Below are 23312 nucleotides of genomic sequence, written 5' to 3'. Positions count from 1 at the left end.
TGAGTTTGCTGCTGTACCTATCTCGTCCATCCACGCATCCTCACCTACTCCTCTTTCCTCCCCACTTCCCATGTTTGTTCAAGTCTCCCTCTGTTTTGTCCTTCAACCCTGCTGTTAGTGTTCCACCCCTCTTTTTACTGTTCAATTTGTTCTGTTGCGTCCGGATCCATTCAGCGTTCTAGCTCTTCTATGAGCCTTGACTTTGTATACAAAAACCCTTGCCATGAAATCCTCCTGCAGCACTCTGTCAAGGGAGCATGGTACATCCAGAGAATTGCAAACAAGATATATTCGCTTACTTTACAATGTAATTATGAGTTTTCTGAAAGAGGTTTACTTTTTGTTGTAGATACAGTAGTTGTGTAACTTTATATTATTTCTTCTGCTTTGCAGCAAAGTCCACCCTCGACTGCGTTTCTGTGGGGCAAGGGTTCACACACATACATGCAGGACAGCACCTGTTTGGAGTGCTCACCAATGGTTCTGTGGTGCGCTGGTGTGGTGAACGTTGGGAGGAGTACCCTGGAACTGACATGAGGAAAGTGAAATCGGGACCATCAGGGATCTGGGGCATTGACAATGGGAATCGACTATACACGATTGTTGGCAAGAGGTGGATACAGATGGCAGGTATGTTATCACTCTTAAAGTCGTGATCATTTAATGACTGCAATGCACAGCTTTGTCAGTACCATGGATTGTCTACTTGGACAACTCGTGTATGGAGGAGAGAACAGAAAGGCAAACAGACAGGTGAGTGTGGTCTCGCATCAAATCTGTTAAAATGGCTTCAATAAGGTGAGATCTGAAAGAAAAGAATAATATTATTAGATTTGCAATTTAACTTCAATTCAACTTTCCAAATTGTGAAGAGGAACCCAAAGGAAATCCGTATGGAAGGCCACCCTCTGACTGAAACATTTGACTTGCCACCTTCCTTCACAAAACCTTGAAATGGAAGATTTTTGACACATTCTTGAGACGATCCAGTCCATCAATTCAAATAACAAGCTCAAATGAGCTAAGATCCTCGTCCTCTGAATGATGACGTCATAAAAACGAATATGACGTCATTGTGATGTATCAGGTTTGCGATAAATTAATTATCTGTGCTAATGCCCGGCTTGATTCCCGCAAACAAAATTCAATCAGCTTGCCAAGTTTCGGAGATAATTTTTTAGGCGATTTCCATTCGCGGCGATATGATGACGTCAACTTTTTTCTCTCGGAAGAATTTTCAAAATCGCAGAGATGCCAACTTTTGGAAATCAGAATTAGGGAGGATTTTCAACCGACACCAAATTATGTGCGCCAAGCGCACATCTCGAGCGCGGAGCGCTCGACCCTTGCGCCGGGGTCCATGGCCCGCCTTAGGGCCCTGGAAGCTCTGGGGTTCTAGACGCTCTCTAGTGCCCTCTGAGCCCTATTTTGGAGCATTTAACATGTTAAGAATTCCCACTTTTTGAACAAAAAAAGGGGAAAATTGTGCACTTTTTAATGTTACATGTATGTTAATATTAGTAAGTTAGGGGACAATCAAAGATTAACAAAAAGCACAAAAGAAGCAATATTTTTCTTACCTTACTGGCTGGTACTACTGCTGCTTGCTTTTTCCATGGCAGCTTTGCTGAGTGACAGCTGTGTGGCTCTTTTAGCCCTTCTGATTATGTCTTTGCTGTATTCTCTCTGGTAGCAAGGGGTGCTATGAGCTAGTTTTTCAATTAAGAGAGCTTCCAGGGTTTTGACACTCAGATTGGGACGAAATTCAGTATGATTCTTCCGTACAAGACCGAGTGCCCGCTCACATGATGCGTTCGAATGAGGAATGACCAAGATTCCCTTCATCACTTTGCTCAAATTAGGATACTTCTTGGCACCAGTGCAGGGATCTGTGAGCTGTGAAATCCGATGCCACTGCTCATCCACTCTCACTGTCTCAGTAGCAATTGTAGCTATGGAGGCGTCTGCCTGGTAGTGAGCGAATTCACTCTCAAGACTGTCTATGTCACTATCACCGCCACTGAACAGACAGGGGAATTTCTTGATGAAAAACTCCACACAGTCAAACCCCACTTCTTGGTGTAGCTTAACATCCAGCACCTGAGCATGCTTGGCTAATTCATCATCTAGCGGCCAGGTTTTGAAGATATAATTGCAGGCTTTCACATAATATGAGCAAACTGCACTGAAGAAACCTTGGATGTCTGACTCACTCAGAGTGAAGGTGGATTTCTTGAGACTCCTTTGTTCCCTTATATACAGTTTGGCATCGTTCCCAATCATGAGGTCCTCATCATTCTTCTGATGATTTCTGTCAGAGAAGGGTACATTTACCAGAGGAACCGATGACACCGATGGTTTCAAAAACCGTACGAAGATATCTTTCAGAAGACCATTCAATTCAGAAGACCAGAAGACCAAGATCAGGAGATGAATACAGGGTTCGTCTCTTTGGAGCAGAAGATTCCCCTTCTCAAAAAGCTTGTTTGCATATCGAAGGAAGAAACAATAGAGTTTTGTTTGTGGAGACAAGAACATCCTGTTGACACGTTTTTCTCTAGATTCCTGCACAGTGTTTGAGGAAGATGCGCTTTTAGTTGTAGAACTCGTAGTACACTTAGCCGCAGGGCGATCACACTTGCGTTTACTGCCAGCAGAAGAGGTCAGACTCGTAGTACCAGATCCAATTTTACGTTTGAGGAGAGAGCTTGATGTAGGTGCAGCCAAGGAAGAAGACCTCTGATTCGAAGGTTTTGCTGAGCTTCTATCAAGTGATTTGGCAAAAGCAGAACTTAACTTGGGTCCTTCTTTGCCTGTAGATGGGACTATCACAGTCTTTCTCGACTCTGAAGGGATCTGCTTTGTAGATTAACGTGATGAAGGGCCGGTGATGCTACCTGCTCTCAGCATTGGTTTTGGTGCTGTCCCTGCTGTCTTCGCAGCAGAGATACTGCAGTGGTAGTGGTGAATGCTGCTCCACTAGTGCTTGATCCTGCAGTGCCAGTACTGGCAGTAGATACAGTGCCGTCCTTCTTGCTCGTTGTTAGAGTCTTGGCTACAGTTGGTTGCATTTTTTCTTCGTACTTCTTCTTTGAAGAAGAGGCGAAGTGGCTCCCACTGTTCAATCAGCCTGTCTAGGCACTGACCAAGGGACAGCCACCTTGTTGCGACATGCTTCAGAATCTTGTGTGTCGGGGCATCACAGAGTTCTTGCAGTGCTTTCACTCCTTTGACGCGTTTACTACTTTTGTCCAAGTAGTAGTAAATATCGATGAGAAAGTCATCTAATTCAATGGGTAAGGCCTGAGCCGCCTTCTTGGCCGTATTGTGCATCATATGGCAAGGGCATCCCATGATGTAGCACTCTGATTTTGTTTGTGGATATAAGCAGCGACTCCTTTGTGCTTGCCCACCATGACAGAGGCATTATCAGCACAAAAGGAAACACAATTTCCCCACGGAATTTTCCTGTCACTGAACTCATGATCAAGCAGTTTGAAAATGTTTTCTCCAGTGGAATCTTGTTTGCACGCAGGCAAACTTAGCAAACCTTGCTTCACAATCCCAGCACTGTTGTCATAGTACGAAATCAGGACAGGATATAGCTGGGCCTCACCGTCATTGCTACCGTCTGTAGCTAGGCTAAATGGAGCTAGTCTAGCAATATCGGCAATAGATGAAGCAGTAACATTTGACAACTCACCAATTACACTGGTCAACAACAAATTTGTTGTCTGCATTTTTTAAGCTGATTTAGGACGAATCTGATGCGCTGAATCCAAAACTCACATTAGTTTTGTTCAATCAGGTCAAGTTTTTGAGATATGGCCACATGTCGTTTTTTACATTTTTTGTTCACATGTACGCATGTGTGGAGCATTTTAGAAGAAGTTGGTGGGGGGTAAAATATCATGTCAAATAATTGTTTTAATTGGAAATAATTATTTTAATGACAAGAAGTATTCAGGTACGATAGTTCTGGGTGATTATGTCGAAAAAGGGATCAGTTTGAAGTCATAAAACCTCAAAATCTTCCAAAAATTGGTGAGGCAAAGCATAAAGTTCGTGGATCAAAACTAAAGTTAATGGGGCAGATTTTGTAATAATGTGATACAAAAAAGTTGTATTTCTTGAAATAACGAACTCTGAAGAATGTACAATACCTACATGCGCCAATTTATGACATGCGCTTCTGCTCAAGCTTGGAGTGCCACAGTACGAACCCAAAGATTGGAGACTGTTCATTGACAGCAGCAAGCGATCACTGAAATGTGTTCTGCTACACAACGGCAACCAGTTTGCCTCTGTACCCATCGCTCACTCGACTACACTGAAGGAGAAGTATGAAGCGGTGAAGTACGTGCTGGAGAAAATTGGTTATGATCAGCATAAGTGGTTTATTTGTGTTGACCTGAAGATGGTGAACTTTTTGTTGGGACAACAGTCTGGCTTCACCAAGTACCCATGTTTTCTGTGCATGTGGGATAGTAGGGACCGTGCTCAGCATTACACGAAGAAGGACTGGCCTGTGCGGGAGGAATTGGTGCCATGCAAAGAAAGGAACGTCATCAACGACCCTCTGGTGGACAGAGACAGAATACTCTTCCCACCGCTGCACATCAAGCTCGGCTTAATCAAGCAGTTCACCAAGGCTCTGGACAAAGATGGTGACTGCTTCACTTACTTGTGCCAGGCTTTTCCAGGATTGACCATGGAGAAGTTGAAAGCTGGCATCTTTGATGGTTCTCAGATCCGTCAGCTCATCAGAGATCCAGAGTTCAAAAGCTGAATGAACGAAGTGGAACTGGAAGCGTGTAAGACATTTGTTTTGGTAGTGAAGAACTTTCTTGGCAACAATAAGGCCAGAAACTACGCAGAACTTGTCAACAACATGCTGACTGCTTTCAGAAACCTGGGCTGCAACATGAGCATCAAGATGCACTACCTATTTTCACATATGAACCGGTTTCCCTGAGAACCTGGGTTCAATGAGTGACGAGCAGGGGGAGAGATTCCATCAGGACATGAAGGAGATGGAGACCAGGTATCAGGGTCGCTGGGACGCAGTCATGATGGCTGACTACTGTTGGAATCTGAAGAGAGACCTCCCTGCCGCTGAACATTCCAGGAGTTCGAAGAAACGGAAGTTCAAGCCCTGAAGTTTGAACAGTGGTGACGCAACATGCAATTTACTTGTACTTACCTTTATCAATGCCCACCATTCAGATGACAGTAATCGATGTTTCTATCATGTAATCAATAAATGTTGTTGGCAAAACATTTTTTTTTCTTAAAAACATGTTTAGGATGATATGTGTTGACAAAAATCAGCTGATAATGCCACAAAAATGTAATTGATTTTGTCACAAGATCTGATTTTTTTCAAATCAACTTAGCACAAAAACCTGACCTGATGGAGAGAAACGGATGCCATTTCCTGATTCAGCAGTGCCAGAATACCCTAATTCACTTGTAGAAATCTAGACAACATTCAGAAAGTAAAAAATTGTTGACCAGTGTTCTTTTTTTCTTCTTTGTTCTTGTTCTTTTTTTTTTTGTTCTTTTTTTTTTCTTTTTTTTTCTTGCTTTTTGTTCTTGTTTTTTTTTTTTTTTTTTTTTGTTCTTGCACATCTTGCACATCTTGCAAGTTTTTGTTCTTGCACATCCATACTTTGAAGCAACTTTTGAATCTGGAAACATCTTTTGAAATAGAGGTCCAGCATGATCTGAGACTGATATGGGCAAGTTATGTTCCACAATAAATCCACTAAAGAGAAGTTCCGCTGGGTAACATCCTCTTCCTCGCTTGTCCCTTGTTTGGTGAAATAATTCAGAAGTGTACCGGTACTCGTGCTCGAAGATCTCTCCTTTGCAATGTCTGTGTGCCGTTTGCTTCCAAGTGCTTCCGAATATCATCGCGACCTCCGTGCTCAACTGAAATATCAACGCTGCATACTGTACAATACGCATGATGAATTCCTCTTTCAGACTTTCGAATACACGGGTATTGGAGACTGTATTCGGTCTTGCACTTCTGAGACCATTTCTTGGTCTTCGTAAGCTTCTTTTCTGCCATTTCGTAATCAACATCGAGGGCTTGAAGCATCGGTAACTTCGAAGTCGATGTTCCACAGCTGCAGCGCGACTCGTAGAACTCTAGCGGCTGTTAAATTAAACACCGCACGGTGGTCGCGACCGCCGGGCTGGTACGGGCCCAGCTGCATGCAGTGAGCGTATCGCATGCATATACACTGTGCATACATACCGCATGCACTGTATTGCACACATACCGCATGCACTAAATCTCAGTGCATGATCGCCTAAGCGAGATCCAGACCCAATGTTTCGCTGCTCCTCATTTGAATTTGCAATTTTTTACGTACAATTTGGTAGCAGCGAACGTTATGGAGTTACCACATGCTATACGTAGCAGACGATGCTTTTCATTCAATTCTCATACTAGTACATTCTGATTAGTGAACAGTGCAAAAATATCAAAATTTCGGGAGGATAAGGATAGTGATCGTAAGGGCGGGAGTTTGGGTGAATTTTCGGAAGCCTCCCGATGAAATCGGGAGGGTTGGCATTGCTGAAATCGGAGATGGTTACTGCCTGCGCGTGGGCTTTCTGCATATACATGGCAAGTTTCACGAAGATCCGATGAAAACTCTGGGTTGTGAAACAAAAAATGTCAAAAAATTGATATGACGTCATAGTGATGTATCGTCATAGTGAATTACATATGTGCGGTAATTCATCTCTGCTAATGCCTTGTTCGATTCCCGCAAACAGAATTCAAAAAGCTTGCCTAGTTTCGGAGATAATGTTTTAGGCGATTTCCATTAGCGGAGATATTTTGACGTCATAACTTTTTTTCTCGGAGGAATTTTCAAAATCGGAGATGGTTACTGTCTGCGCAGGGAATTTTTACATATATATGCCAAGTTTCAGGAAGTTTCGATGGAAACTGTAGGCTGTGAAACAAAAAAAGTCCACAAGAAGAAGATAAAGAACAACAACGTGAGTAAGACTTAGAGATCCTCCACGAGGATCTAAAAATATGTTTTCACTGTTGGAGACTTTTGCAGCCACAGATATTGTACAAGACAAAGCAGATATTAAATGTCTCCAAACAAACAATGAACAAGTTTAGAAACATTGATTGGAATTGGAAGGATCCATGTTCAAAAATAAACCAACTGGAAAGCATTCTTCTTCGTGATGCAAAATATGACAAAAATGGCTAAAAAAAAAAAAAAATACAAAAATATTGATGATTTTAGGTGACCTTGACCATTTCACCTCAAAAACGAGACGCAAAGCCTGCTCAACTTGTAAGCCAGTCGGATGAAAATTGACAATTTTATGCAACCTTGACCTTTGACCTCTTCATCGACAAAAAAACACCAATCTGCTTCGAGCTTTTTATTGATGAACCAATTAAATGACCCAATATGCAACTGCTTTAAATTTCAGGTCAATCGGATGAAAATGGACTTTTATGTGACTGAGTTTTTGACCAAATTATTAATTTGTCGTCTCCATTTTTTGTTTTATATACGATGTCGAGGCTCGTATAAGAGCTAATACACAGAACGTATAACAAAGGGAGCAGGAGACGAGGGGCGGGAGAGGGAAGCACAAAACAGGAGGAAACAGAGATATTCGGAGATCTGTGGAAGGGAGAAGAATGGGGTGGGGAACACAGGGTAAACAAGGTGGTACGACAGGGACTTTCAGGAAGGAAAGCAGGAAATTTGAAGGAGGTGGGTTTGGAGTGGATTAACGGGGGTAGAAAAGATGATGGTTTTGGATGGGGGAAGATGAGAGATGGTGGTAAGCGGCTGTTTTCAAGACATGGAAGGAGGACTGGAATTGAAGAGTGTGTGGGAGTTTGTTCCTGAGGCAGGAAAAAAGAGGAATGAAAGAATGAAGGTGAGCAGTGATTCTTGATTTTAGTAGTTTTACCAGAAGAGGGTGAGTGGTGGACCTTGAGTGCCTTCTGGAAATATGGTGGGGACAGATCACAGACAGAGCAGGGGGGGGGGGTGGCGAGGCCGGAGAGGAGACGGTAGAAGTCAGAAAGGCCGCAGACCTGCCTGCAGTGAGAGAGTGAGAGACCCAAAGACTCGGCCTCACCGCGGGAGATATCAGTGATCCTAAAAGCCTTGGTTTCCACAGTGTGAAGCCAAGAAAAGTGAGAGGCAGGAGCACCAGCCCAGAGGGGAGAGCAGTACTCCATCAGACTGCAGACAAAAGGTTTGTATGTGGTCAGGAGCTCAGGTGGGCCAAGGGAGGACAGAGGATTCCCAGTTAACGACTGGCTTTGGAGGCCAGGTTGGAAATGTGGCTTTCCCAGAAAAGATCGTGAGACCCAGAAGTTTGAATGAAAGGACTTCTTCAAGAGGGTTGTTGAGAAAGTAGATTGGGGGGAAAGGGGTTCCAGATGGTCCTTTCGGAGAGACATAGTGAGAATGTGAAATTTGTCAGGATTGAAAGACATGTTCCACGTGTTGGACCAGTTTGTGATTTTACTCAGATCTGCAGAGAGCGAAGAAACTGCTGCTTGCCGATCTGAGGGATGACCGATGCTAGGGCAGAGGGTGGAGTCATCAGCAAAGAGATAAAGAGGATTTTCCAGAGAGTCAGAGAGATCATTGATGAAAACCAGGAAAATAACAGGGCCCAGAACGCTACCTTGAGGAACTCCACCCTGTCCATGAAGAGAGGGTGAGAGAACTCCATTTTGGACCACACGTTGACTGTGACAGGAGAGGAAGTCTGCGAGCCATGAGTGGAGATTACCTTGGATACCATAGGAAGAGAGTTTGGTGAGCAGGGCAGGTTGCCAGACTGTGTCAAAAGCACGTGATATGTCTTGGGATATGGCTTTGATCTCATGTCTGGCAATGAGTATCTACAGCCATTGTTGGGAGATCAGGAGCAACATATCCAGGGTAGAGTGACCTGGTCTGAATCCAAATTGATGATCAGAAATCAAGCCATTGTGGAAGAGGAAGGATTTAATGTCTGAAGCGATGATGGATTCCATAACCTTGCTGATGATTGGGAGAAGGCTGATTGGTCTGTAGTTGCAGGGATCTGTTTTTACACCTTTTTTATGCAGGACGGTAATGTTTGCATCACTTTCATCCATTTTCTCATACACACACACACACAAAGACACAAAGACACAACACAGACAGACACACACGCACAGAGACACACACACAGACGGAGACACGCACACAGACAGAGATGCACAGACAGACACACTATTGCAAAACCCCACCTCTCGCTGCATGTGGGACAGGCTAACTCGTATTGCTCCCCAGTATGCAAGGTTCAGGTGTATCAGGATGGCTGAATGGTTGCTTATATTGTAAATGTACCCAAATCGTTCTTTCTTTTCCTTTATTGGCCCAGCGTGGTCTGCACGTTCGTTTCGTCGGGAAGTCTGCCCCACTAATTTGCTCTTGTTGGCCAGTGCACACTCACTGTCTCGCCTGGCAGTAATCCGGGTGAAACTGAAGCCATCTGCCTGTAAATCAGCAAACATTACTGCCCTGCATAAAAAGGTGCAAAAACAGATCCCTGCAACTACAGACCAATCAGCCTTCTCCCAATCATCAGCAAGGTTATGGAATCCATCATCGCTTCAGACATTAAATCCTTCCTATTCTCCAATGGCTTGATTTCCGATCATCAATTTGCTTTCAGACCAGGTCACTCTACCCTGGATATGCTGCTTCTGCTCTCCCAACAATGGATGGAGGTGCTCAATGCCGGACATGAAATCAGAGCCATATCCCTGGACATATCACGTGCTTTTGACACAGTCTGGCACCCTGCCCTACTCACCAAACTCTCTTCCCATGGTATCCAAGGCCATCTCCACTCATGGCTCGCAGACTTCCTCTCCTGTCGCAGTCACCGTGTGGCCCTAAATGGAGTTCTCCCATCCCCTCTTCCTGTCCAGGCTGGAGTTCCTCAAGGTAGCATTATGGGCCCTGTTATTTTTCTGGTTTTCATCAATGATCTCTCCGACTGTCTGGAAAATCTTCTTTGTTTCTTTGCTGATGACACCCTCTGCTGTCCCATCTGTCATCCCTCAGACCGGTAAGCAGCAGCTTCTTCGCTCTCTGCAGATCTGGATAAAATCACAAACTGGTCCAACACGTGGAACATGTCTTTCAATCCGGACAAATGTCACACTCACTGTCTCTCAGAAAAGAGCAATTTGAACCCCCCCCTCCCCCCCTCCCACACTTACTTTCTCAACAATCTGCTGGAAGAAGTCCTTTCATTCAAGCTTCTGGTTCTCATTATCTGCCATGATCTTTCCTGGGAAAGCCACATTTTCAACCTGAACTCATCCATGTCTGGTACCCATCTTTCAGCGGACGTCCTCCTGCAGTTAGATTCCCTCTTTCTCGGAGGTTGGTGGCAAGATTTGCACTCCGGCCACTGTAAAACAGTTCGTTCTGCAAAACACACAAAAAAGGTCAATTAAAAAAAAAACCCACTCCATGAGAGTACCTCCTGTGCAGCTGTCCTTCACAGGGCAACTCACCAGATGACGTGATTGGGACAACGCCTTGGGGACCCCCATTCTTTGATGATAGGAGGAAAAGCATCGGGTAACCTCCCTGAGTCGGTCAGTGATGGTGTATGTCGGGTGGTGCTGAGGTGTCATCCACCAGATGCAGTCGCCTCAGTTTAATCTGTGGCAATCCCTTCGAGTGGTTGCTTGGAATGTCCTAAGTCTAAGAGAGGATGATCACCCATCACTGCTTTCATCTGAGCTCCAGCATTTGAACATCAGTATTGCAGCACTCTCTGAGGTTCGGCGATCGGGATAGTGGCGAGATCATGGCGGGTGGTTACACCAACTATTGGTCTGGTTGTTTTGATGGTTACCATGCCCAAGGAGTTACTGTCGCCGTGTTAAAGAAGCTGACTCCCATGATAATTGAGGTACCACCGGTCAATGAGCGAATTATGAGACTGAGGAATCATCACTCATTGGGTGTCATTTCCCTGGTCCATGTGTTTTCTTCGACTGAGGCGAGTGATCTCACTGTAAAGGACGCATCCCATGTCACGTTTGAGTCTGTGGTTGATCAGTGCCCCAGGCGAGATACTCTTCCAGTCTTGGGGGATTTCAATGCATCAACTGACACCGTTCTGTTCTTTCATATGGTGGCTTGGCTGCTGGGTAGCTATCATTTCTTGGAAGCGTGGCTGTGCCGCTGATGCTGTGCCCTTCTACCAGCACACTGGTATTCATTTTGCCAACCTCAGAAGGATGACAGGCTGAGTCAACCCCACCTGGTGTTGACTCAGCAGCCAATGGGGCTCAAACTCAGGACCCTGTGATCCACCCTAGCCACAAAGCCAAAACCAGACCTCACTGGTACTGATAGGGATGGTTATGAGACGTGTGTTGGTCCTCATGGGTCTGGAACTGTGAACCAGAATTGCACTAAGTTCCTTGACTTTGCAAGAAGTTCATGGTTTCAAATCGTTCATGGTTTCAGCGCCCACAAGCTCATCGCTGGACTTGGTATTCCAACACTGGTGGTGTGGCAAAGGAGATTGTCCATGTGCTCATTGACGGTCGTTGAAGGATTCTCTCGAACTGCAGGGTCTACCGGAATGCTCAGTTACTCAATAGTGACCACAGTCTTGTTGTAGCAACTTGTCAAATCCAAGAGAATGGAACCATCCCGGCCTCGACTGGATGTTGGCAAGCTCAAGGATGAGAGGGCAGCTGAGGAGTTTGCGAACAGGCTGATGGACAGAGGGTTTGGATATTTCAGGGCATCCTGAAGTGTTGTGGAGTACCTTCAAGACTACCATCCTTGATGCTGCAAGTGGTTATCTTGGAACCCAACATCAGGTGAAGAAGAACTTTGTCTCCCAAGGGACACTGGATACCATTGACCATTGTCACATGGACAGGCTTAATTGCAGAGCTGAGTTGTTCACGGAGTTGAGGCATAAAACATGTCCTCAAAGCTCATCCCTTCATGTATTGCAGTTACAGCGGAGAGTCATGAGCTCTTGACAGAAGTGGCTAAAGTGAAGTCCCGCCGGCCTGGTTACTTTCAGCAGCTGTACCAGGCTAACCCACCAACTGTTGACTTGGATGTCAGGGGTGTTACTATCCCTGTTGCTGAACCTCCAATGAACTATGAACCACCTTCGTTTGGGGAAACAGAGACTGCGGTGAACCAGCTGAAATGGGGTAAAGCTCCTGGGATCTGCTGCATCCATGCTGAACTGCTCAAGGCTGGTGAAAATGCTGTCCTCCTGTCGATGCATGCAGTTCTGTGCTCTGTTTGGAGTACAGGCATCATCTCAACAGACTCGAAGAGGGGCGTTGTTCCTCTCTGGAAGGGGAACAGTGATCGCCAGGACTGCAACAACTACAATAACAATCGTGTGACGCTGCTCTCAGTGCTGGGCAAGGTCTTTGCTCAAATAATTATTGATCGGGTTTGCCACCATCTGCTTGAGCACCAGCACCCAGAGCAGTCAGGCTTTACACCAAAGAGGTCAACGATTTACTGTGTCCTTGCTCTTCGTGTCCTCACCCAACGCATACGAGAGTTTCGGCAGGGGCTGCTTGCAGCTAATGTTGATCTCTGTAAAGTGTTTGATGCAGTGAATCGGGATGTCCTCTGGAGGATTCTTGGTCTTCGTGGGGTGCCACCAAAACTGATCGATCTGATTTCTGAACTATACTCTGATACAAAGAGTGCTGTGAAGTGTGGTGGTACCATCTCTGACTTATTTCCAGTTATTACTGGAGTTTCTCAGGGGTGTGTACTGGCCCCCACACTTTTCAGTGCTTGTATAGACTGAATTCTGTGGAGGATGTCTGAGAGATCAACCTGCGGTGCATCGTTTAGGATGTCAAGATGTTTGACCTTGATTTCGCAGATGACGCAGTCATATTTGCGGAGACTGAATATCCTTTTGGGGGCCCTCGAGGTGCTGAATGAGGAGTCGGAGCCCCTGGGATTTGGGGTTTCCTGGGTCAAAACTAAGATCCAGGCTTTCAATGACATCTTGGATGCTGCTGTCCTGTCTGTACCTATTTGTGGTGAGGATGTTGAGATCGTGGAGAGATTCACTTACCTTGGCAGTGATATTCATGTGTCTGCTGGCTGTGAGCCAGAGGTCAACAGACGTGGAGGTCGGGCCTGGGGAGTCATGGAGTGTGGTGCTGTCGGTACCTATGCAGTGGGACGAAAATCCGAATCTTTCAGTCCTTGGTCCTCCAGTCTTGCTCTGTGGATGTGACACTTGGGCTCTGACCAAGGATTTCAGATGGAGACTTAAATCCTTCATTCTCTGCTTAACCAGGTCTCTTCAGAGAATCCTTGGCTATCGCTGGTCAGACTTGACTCGACTTTGTGTCCAACGAGCGGTTGCTGAGAGAGACTCAGAGGAGATTTTCTTCCTTTATTGTCTGTGAGTGTCAGTTGCGGCTGTATGGACATGTAGCTTGTTTTTATGACGCTGATCCTACTCACCAGATTATCTCAGCAAGGGAGCCTCGTGACTGGAGGAGGCTCGTGGACCGATCACCTCCCTTGTGGTTGCAGCAGGTTGATCAGCGTCTCAAGGGGATGGGGATGGGCCAGGCATCTGCCTGGGGGATGGCCAGACGGAGGCTCCTGGAGTACCGGTGGGAAGTAGATGTGCCGGAGTTCTGGCGATGCACTGCTCTGGTGCATGCTCCCATTCACTTAATTAGTGAGGGCTTGGGAAATGTACTGCTGCTAGTATTACCTCCTCTTCTTAATGCACTACCTCCTTTGTTGCAATATAATTACAATCACTCAAAATGTACAAAATTCTTTTTGCAAAAAGATCATCAATTTTGATCCCGGCCTTGTCCAATATGGTATCCTTTGGGTGGGGAAAGTTGATGGCAAAAACAAACAAAGAAGCATGCCTACTTTAACCATACTATAACTTATCCAATTAAATAATCCCATCAAATGGGCCACGTCCCCTCCAAGAACGTCACCTGCTCCAGCTCTCAGCTGAGCCCAAGTACCAAATTTGAAATCTCCCTAGCCAATTTCACAGGCTACCTGTCCCCTCCATTGCACATATCAAGTTGCATGGGACCGAGTGGAACATTTCCATAAACACAACAACAACAACATTAACCATTACCTTCCATGCAAGGCCGTGGCATCTCAATTACCTGCAGGTGTGGCCTCAACTCGGCAGTGGGGAGGTCCTATAATATGGTGGTTGGGTGGTGGTGGTGTACCAGTGTGTGCTTACCTGCAGCACAAAGTCCCATCTAAAGGGAAATCCAAGACTCTCCATTTATTTGTCCCCTACCCCCTCCCCCCCCCCAGTTCCACAACAGCTCCCTTCGCTGCACAACTTGCCGGAGGTGGTCACCCAAATGGCACTCCTTGACATTCCATGGACTCCAAGGGGTCCTCCTCCCTTCGGCCGAACCTCCTCCCGGAGGTTTTCCCGTTCCCAGTCACTTGATAGGCTACTGGGGGCGGAGCATGGTGGAGCTCCCCATTCCTCGTTCTCCTTGAGAGCCTGAGCCATTTTCGACACCCACAAACCTCACATGCAATGATCCCTATCCAGCTGATAATTCATTTTCAACCTACACCTGCAGTACATGCTAAAAGTGGTGTTCCTACCTGCCATGGCCTGCAAACATGCGAAATGAGCAATAACCAAACCAAAACAACAATCCTTTATTCACAACGCATGCCATATTTTTAACCCTTTCCACCCAGTCGACGTGCTTGGCTTTCATACAGCCACTCTTGCCCGTCACCCACACCAATTCTCCCAACTCACCTGCACACCCCCAAAAGCAAAGCATGGGCGATTCGTGACAATGGGGAAAAAGTAAATTGAACAACAAATCCAATTGCCGATACCACTGGGGAGCACGTTCAATACCAGCAGTACCTGATGATCATCACCATATTTGGCTTACATATTCTCTTGCCATTAATATGATAGTCCACCTTATCCATGCATTTATTTTATTTCATTCCAAAAAGTCTCCTGTATATCACTAACCAAGATTCCTAAAGTACATTTAACAAAAGATTATGTGCGTTAATTATGAACAATCACCAATATTTTTAACGTGTGACTGAATGTACAGCATTAGGAAGAACTCAGCGACCCGTGAACCCGTTGGGTTCCCGTTGTGACAGCGGTTGATGAAAAAAAAAAAAAAATCATTTCAAGAAAAATAAAAAGATGGCTCCAGCGAACTATACCGCTAAGGTTGTTTTCATTGATCAAATACTCCCGAAGAGTACTCGACTGAATGGGGAATTGATTTTTCAATTATTTTTTCGTTGCCCGATTTGAACGAAACTTGATACTGCACACCGCAGGTGAATGGTGAGTGAGGTGGCCCTAAAATTTTTGCACTATCATGTATGGATTTGGCTGTATTTCAGGAACATATATATATATATATATATATATATATATATATATATATATATATATATATATATATATATATATATATATATATATATATATATGATTAGGGTTTTAGTAATATATAGATAAATCAAGTCGTCACTGCAACGATTCATCATGGAAAAGGGGAAATCGCCATTTTCATAACAATATACGCATGTCGGTAACTTATGGATATGTGTTGTGGGGTTCAGTTAACAAAACCTCACTTCAGACATGAGAACTTCACATGTCTGCTCAATTTTGGATGATGAACTGGGCAAGTGGAGGAACAGTCAAAGATAATTACCAATAATGAATCGTCTCTTTCCCTTCCCTTTACCCCTCCTGTGATGCAGAAATCTCACGTGATGTGGAACCAAGTCTCCCTGACCATGTTTATCGTATCTCTACATATTCCAAGACCAGTTGCCTTGTGCCGAATCAAATAGAACCCTTCTCTCCAAACTTCCAAAATAATTATTACTACCGTGCGGACATTAGTTGTGCAGATTCCTCCAACTGCTTGAGCCTTGGTCCAAAGTATGATTTATTCAAGATAACAAAGACCGCTTGCCCCTTCACCGACTCTCGAATCGACTATCAGAGTTCATTAACAGATATCGAAGTGACTTCAGGAGGTGGAGTGTTTGGCTTGAACAGCAGTGGCTTCTTGAGTTACAGGTACGATAAGCAATGAATGTGGGGCTTCCCAAATGTTTTATTCACTCAATGTTGATTCTCGGATTTGGGAGGCGAGCATGTTTCTTTTATGCCTTACATGGATTGTGAAATCTGGTGTTGGTTTTCGGTTTATGGATGAAACCTAAATTGTATGTTCCTCAAGAAAAAGAAAATTGGTATTTTTGCTGATGGTGCTTGATGTGCTGGAGAGATGTTTTGAAGTGGATGAGTCCCATGTGGTAGTTGGTCCCTAGTACATGGATCTGTGGTTTTATAAACTTGCCGGCTGGTCCACCATTGCTGTGAAGCGGTGTGGGATAACGATTTACTTGTGAAGGAATCATTACCTGGGCGGAGGACTCGTTTGGTGCCAAAGGCGGTCTTGTTGGTCTGTTCGTCCAGGTCATGTTGGTCTGTCAGCCGGTCAGCAGTACACACGGCTTGCCATACTCCACCCCGAGTGTGTTTGTGGACCATCGGACACAGATCAGAAGCGGGGTCCCACTTTGACCACCCATGCTCAGCCCTTAAGGCTGGGTGGAGAGGCTTGCTAAGCCCCCCTTGCCAGCAGGTGGTGCTGTGTGAGCAGTTGAGGCTGGCCCTGAAAAGGGACTCCGCTGCTGCTACATCAAGGGGCGGGCTGATGGGTTAACACCCATTCGTCAGTTTGACCCCCCTCCCCTCCAAACACCCCACCAATCCCCCACTTCTACCCGTTGTCACTGCCACGTCAAACCTGAATGGTGCAGTAAACTGGGTAAGGTGTAGAAAAACAGAAGATATTTTGTCATTGGTGGTAAACCATGAAGTTGAGGAGAAGCATTTGGATAAATCGGCATTCAAATTCTTAACGGATGAGATGTCTGAAAGTATTGAGTTGTGAAAATTGGAGTTGCGGTGAAAATATCTGGAGATTCAGGAAATAGAAATGGTGAAAGATCTGGAGATTCAGGAAAGAGAAAGGGTGAAAGATCTGGAGATGCGGAGCCAAGAGCAACAATGGCGTTGTAATCTGTAAGAGCTGCAGGTTCAGGGAGAGTTTGAATAAAATTAATTGGAATTACATTAATGATTCTGGATTTAGGCAGTTTCACTACGAGGGGTTTACAAGTGGATCACCTGCGTCCTGCAGATACCTGATTCCTGGGGAAGGGGGGGGGGGGGAGAGCACGGATCGGGCATATGGTGCAAGTCCAGAAATGAAGCGGAAAAAGACGGTCCACCGACCTGTTGGCAATGTCGAAGTGATGGGCTCATCGACTGGGCCTCATCGCAAGAGATTTCAATGACATTGAAGGCCTTTGTTTCCATGGTGTCAAGCTGAGTAAGATATGAAGCAGGGGGAGCCAGCCCAAATAGGAGAGTAGTACTCTATTGAGCTGTGGATGAAAGCCTGTTGGTGTTTCGCTCAGGTGTTTTGTTCTGACTTGGTTTTTAAAGGAAGCACCTTGCATGACAGAGGATGGCCAGTCAGTCTCTGGCTTTGGAGGCCAACTTTGAATTGTGGCTTGCCCAAGAGAGATCATCGCTGAGAGCGAGACCCAAGAGCTTGAGTGACTGAACCTCTTCGAGAGGGTTGTTGAGAAAGTAGATGGAAGGGTTTGTGGCATGGTCCTTTCAGAGACAGAGTGAATGTGAGGGATTTCTCAGGATTGAAAGACATGTGCCACGTGTTGGACCAGTTTGTGATTTTATCCAGATCTGCAGAGAGCGAAGATGTTGCGGCTCGCCCTTTCTGAGGGATGACAGATGGTACAACAGAGGGTGGAGTCATCAGCAAAGAGATAAAGAGGATTTTCCAGAGAGTCGGAGAGATCATTGATGGAAACCAGAAAAAGAACAGGACCCAGAACACTGCCTTGAGGAACTCCAGCATGGACAAGAAGAAGGGATGAGAGAACTCCATTTAGGGCGAAACGTTGGCTGCGACGGGAGAGGAAGTCTGCAAGTCATGAGTGGAGATGGCCTTAGATACCATTGGAAGAGAGTTTGGTGAGTAGTGCAGCGTGCCAGACTGTGCCAAAAGCACGCGATATGTTTGTGGATATGGCTCTGATTTCATGTTTTACATTGAGGACCTCCATCCATTGTTGGGAGAGCAGCAGCAGCATATCCAGGATAGAGTGACCTGGTCTGAAACTAAATTGATGATCGGAAATCAAGCCATTGGAGAAGAGGAAGGATTTAATGTCTGAAGCGTTGATGGATTCCATAATCTTGCTGATGATTGGGAGAAGGCTGATTGGTCTGTAGTTGCAGGGATCTGTTTTTGCACCTTTTTATGCAGGGCGGTAATGTTTGCTGATTTACAAGCAGATGGCAGATGACCTTGAGCAAATGAGAGGGTGAATAGAACAGTGAGAGCGTGAGCAAGAGCAGAAGAGCAGGTTTTTAGGACACGTGGGCTGATGCTGTTTGGACCGGTTTACAGAATCGGAGTCGAGGTTTGACAGCAAGCTCTCCACCTTGTCAAGAGAAAAGGGCACAGAGTCCAGGGACAGTTGGGTGCGACTGGGTAAGGTGGGTACAGGAAGCGATGGGTTTTGGACACAAGATTTCGATGCGAACATCGAGTTTAGGGATTCATCCTTTTCGCGTGCAGTATCAGCAGTGCGGCCATTTGATTAAGGGAGGGGATGGAGGGGGAACATACACCAGAAACAGATTTGTTTAGACACACCAGGATTTGGAGGAGGGAGAAAGATTTGAGAGTTCAGACTTGAGATGAGAAAGATGTTGTTTTCTGGCTCTCCTGAGGGTAGACACACTTGTCCTGAGCTTTGTGGAAGGATATATATATATATTTTTTTTTTTCAGGATGTCGCCATAGATGATGTTTTGGACACCATCTATAAATGTGGAGTTAAAGCTGCTGTTGGAGATTTAGCTGAAACACTGAAAGTGTCCCGAGTAGGTGATGGGGCAGGATGCTGAAAGCTGGAGAAACCAACTGAAGAGTTCGAAATAATCACCAAACTTCAAATGACCCCCACTATTTTATCTCATTTCCCACAATCTTGACTTTCAGCACATTTCAACAAGTGTGTGTGTGTGTGTGTGTGTGTGCGTGTGTGTGCGTGTGTGTGCGTGTGTGCGTGTGTGCGTGTGTGCGTGTGTGCGTGTGTGTGTGTGTGTGTAATATGAGTAATAAAGACAGGATGGCCAACTCCATATTCAGTAGTATTTGCATTTGGTATGAGCCAAAAGTCCTGTGATTTACAAATATAAGACCAGAAAACATATTCTTGTCCTAGTGCGTTGACAGCATCATCGTATGCCATTCTTCCAGTGATGTTATGCTGACAGTCCTGTCTGTTGACTGCTCACCTTCACTTCTGGGAATTAAAAATCCCACCTTACCTTCGAAAGAGTATGATATTGTGTGCTGGAAACATGACTATATTTCCTATTCCTGCTTCTTAATCTGCAGTATTTTAATCCCATCATGCTCAGCTTGTTTCGTTGTCAATCTCACCCAAACTCCACCTAAAACTCAATGAATCCGATTTTTACACCACACAAAACTCTGTTGTTATTTCTGTGAACAGGAAAACTGAACACCACAATCTGTATCGATTTGTATTTCAGGGCAAATTTAAACAGGGGAGGGTCATGGACATTGGTGGAAAACTCGGTGACCTTCAAGAGCGTTTCGTACAGTTTCGAGCACGCCATTATCTGGCTGGTGGATTCAAACGACAATGCACTCGCCTGTTCCTGGCTCAATGGATCCCTATGATCATTACAAAAGTGTTTCAAACATTCATGTCTGCAGTCTGTGCGCTCCAGATTGGTAACTCAAACTAAGCAGAGTAGGTGTATGGTGGGAACATTCATTTGTATTGGCTTTCAAAATATTTGGCAACAACGTTTGTTTTGTTTTTTTTAAATCACTAAATGTGTTAACATTTGGAAATATATAAATTGACAAATGGTTCCATATTTATGTTTTGCTCATTTCAGTTTTTTATTTCCATAAACTTTTAGAAATTTCGTTGTGGAAGGAATCAAGGTAATTTGGCCTGTTTTGCCATTCAAATCTGATCATGTGCCGTCGGGTACAAAAGTTTGAGTCCATTTAAATCACTGCCAAGCTTTCTCATTCCACAACTTTAAACAGCAGTTTCTCATAATATTGATATTCTTACATTTTATTATAGTTATCATTGACTGAAACTTTATTACACACAATAAGCAGGAGAGTTCAATAGAACACCTTACCCCTCAGTCTTGAGCAAAGAGACATAGGGAGGGTTTTTGGTTCTGAGCACGATATATGTTTCTGAGCATGAGCACGATTTCCCTGCACGTGCCATCATTTTTGTTTGAATCTCGGTGTTACTTCGCCCTCACAGCGTGCGGCAAATCTTATTGGTCAAGACGGTGCAAGATTTTGCCCAAGTACGACTAAACTGGAGGTTTTTAGAAGTGCAAACAGGGCAACTTGTGTCTGAGTGTTCAAACATATAATAAAATTGAAATAAAATTAAAGTTTTAAAGAATACAGAAAACAAACAAACAATTGAATTGAACATTTACCACCGATGATGGACCCTCTTTTACATCACATTATCTAACACGTCACATTAGTTCTTCATGCCTGTTGTTTGTGTCTTTCATGACATCCTTGAAAACAGTAAGTATCCTGTTTGGAATGATTTTTAATTTTGTTTCACCGTCAGAGTAATATATATATATATATATATATATATATATATATATATATATATATATATATATATATATATATATATATATATATATATATATATATATATATATATATATATATATATATATATATATATATATATATATATATATATATATATATATATATATATATATATATATATATATATATATATATATATATATATATATATATATATATATATATATATATATATATATATATATATATATATATATATATATATATATATATATATATATATATATATATATATATATATATATATATATATATATATATATATATATATATATATATATATATATATATATATATATATATATATATATATATATATATATATATATATATATATATATATATATATATATATATATATATATATATATATATATATATATATATATATATATATATATATATATATATATATATATATATATATATATATATATATACACACATATATATATATATATACACATATATATATATATACATACACATATATATATATATATATATATATATATATATATATATATATACACATATTTCACACCTCTGCTCCCGTGTGATCGGGACGAGATTCAATGCATTTTGCCAAATTCAGAGCCAAAGGACTGCTGCACTGCAGGTTCATGTTCCACATTGTTCAAAATATAACATTCAATTGAAATTACTTTCTCAAACATACAGATATCTGTCAAACTGACTGACAGACAGAGTGAACCAATTACTTAACCCTGCTTTGCACTGCATGTGTAGGGCAATGAAGGATCAGAGAGAGAGAGAGAGAGACAAGAGAGAGAGAGAGAGAGAGAGACAAGAGACGAGACGAGAGACGAGAGACGAGAGAGAGAGAATGAATTTATGTAAGCAGTCTAAGTATGCTTTGGCAGGTATTAGAAACTGTTTGAATCGTCACTCCAAAGTACCTTTCTCATACTGAGAACATCCCAACTCTTATGTTCTTGGGAATATTTCAGTCTCTTGGCTTTGTTACTTTTATGCAGAAAGGACTTTTTGACAAAAAAACAACAACAATGAGCACAAAAGTTCATGAGCCTGAGAAATTGCAGCAGGTCAAGGCTGCAGGATGAGAGGACAGTTAGGATCGGGACATGCTGCGATGACAGACCCGTGCAAGGGATTATCACCAAGGGGATTGTGAGTAGATGGAAGAGGGGTGAGTCGATGGAAGAGGGGTGGGTAGTGTGACCATTGTTTGTGGGGGGTTGTGGTGTGGTGGATTGTTTTTGCCCACAAAAAACATGAGTAGCTGGTGCACTGGGGCCATGAAAGTAGAAGCAGTTCACATTTTATAAACAGAGAATAGCTGGGTTCGGTGAATGTCAGGGTTTTACGGAACATGTAAAAAACAGATTTGATTTTTCCTCCTCCCTGTGTGTGTGTGTGAGACAGAGAGAGAGAGACCCCCCAACCTATAGCCTTTTGTAGGTCATGGAAATCCATAGAAAGTACTTTTGGTTTAATACTTAAATGATTTATTTTGATATCACATCAAATTTAATACATTTTTGCAACAAGACTCAGACTTTTATACCCCACTGTGCATGCTAATGATGTCAGTTGATTGATTATTTCATTGAATTGATTGAAACTGACATGTGGATAAATATCAGATGCCATTGCATGAGCATGATGTCATGCTTTTGTTTACAGACAGTTTTGACAAGTTATTTGCATTCCAAGAGGTGATGGTTCTTTCCTTTAATTGAAGACATTTACTTGTGTACCCTGAACTGCCATTTTCTTGAAGTCGTTTCTGTATCGTGTTATCCAATATTCACCATATTTATTATTACTCGTTTTCCGTCTCAGTTAGCTTTACCTTCTCGAACCACTCCAATAAGCCTTTCCTAGATATTCCTAACCTGTCCTCTTGTCGTTTTCCAAATTACTAACATTGACTTGAGATTTCGTTTTACAATTTTCCTGTCGTTTTTTAACTCATTTGGGGTTGTATTCTCTGCTCTTTTCATTTCTGATGTTGAAAGCATTTTCTATTTGCAATTATCTTTCAAAAATTTTTGCAATGTGAATTCAGGATATCTTTTCTGGCTTATTTTCTTCACGTTCATGCATAATGGAGATTCAATAATCCATCGAGTTTTTCAGGTTCGCCTCCAATCCCATGGTGTTCGTTCTGTGCTACCAGTCGCCACCTCCTCATCCCGGAAGCACTGGTTGGAGTAGAACATTGTGGATAAGTAAGTGGTTTCCTTGTTTTGTACACTTGTCTGATCATTGGTTAGACCGGCATTGTTGCCAATTTGCACACTCATTTCAGACATTTCAGTTGTGTACACATACCAACCCAACTTTGGCTTCTACTGACATTTTCATAATGATGCAAGACCTAAGGAAGACCTTTCTATTTGCTTGGAGTATGTACAGCTCAATA

The 23312-nt window shown here is 43.3% G+C and overlaps 1 protein-coding gene across 1 annotated transcript; it reads left to right on the top strand.

The window, feature by feature from the left end:
• Nucleotides 1-408: 408 nt before the first annotated feature.
• On the top strand, nt 409-20844 carry LOC147020920 (uncharacterized). The gene is made up of 3 exons (XM_085890578.1): nt 409-630; nt 15843-16167; nt 19756-20844. The coding sequence occupies exons 1-3, from the start codon at nt 534-536 to the stop codon at nt 19904-19906; spliced, it is 573 nt and encodes a 190-aa protein (XP_085746704.1). The 5' UTR covers nt 409-533; the 3' UTR covers nt 19907-20844.
• The last annotated feature ends 2468 nt before the right edge of the window (nt 20845-23312 follow it).

The sequence above is a fragment of the Eptatretus burgeri genome, chromosome 8 (genome assembly GCF_056783735.1).
Source record: "Eptatretus burgeri isolate ZD-2024b chromosome 8, Ebu_testis_v1, whole genome shotgun sequence".
In the NCBI taxonomy this organism is placed as follows: domain Eukaryota; kingdom Metazoa; phylum Chordata; class Myxini; order Myxiniformes; family Myxinidae; genus Eptatretus; species Eptatretus burgeri.
This window is presented reverse-complemented; position numbering and strand designations above follow the sequence as displayed.

Coding starts and splice junctions, on each gene's coding strand:
- LOC147020920 (XM_085890578.1), top strand. CDS start 534: ATGAGGAAAGTGAAATCGGGACCATCAGGGATCTGGGGCATTGACAAT. Junction 631..15,842: donor GAGGTGGATACAGATGGCAG/GTATGTTATCAC, acceptor CCTGTGATGCAG/AAATCTCACGTGATGTGGAA. Junction 16,168..19,755: donor AGTGGCTTCTTGAGTTACAG/GTACGATAAGCA, acceptor TTTGTATTTCAG/GGCAAATTTAAACAGGGGAG.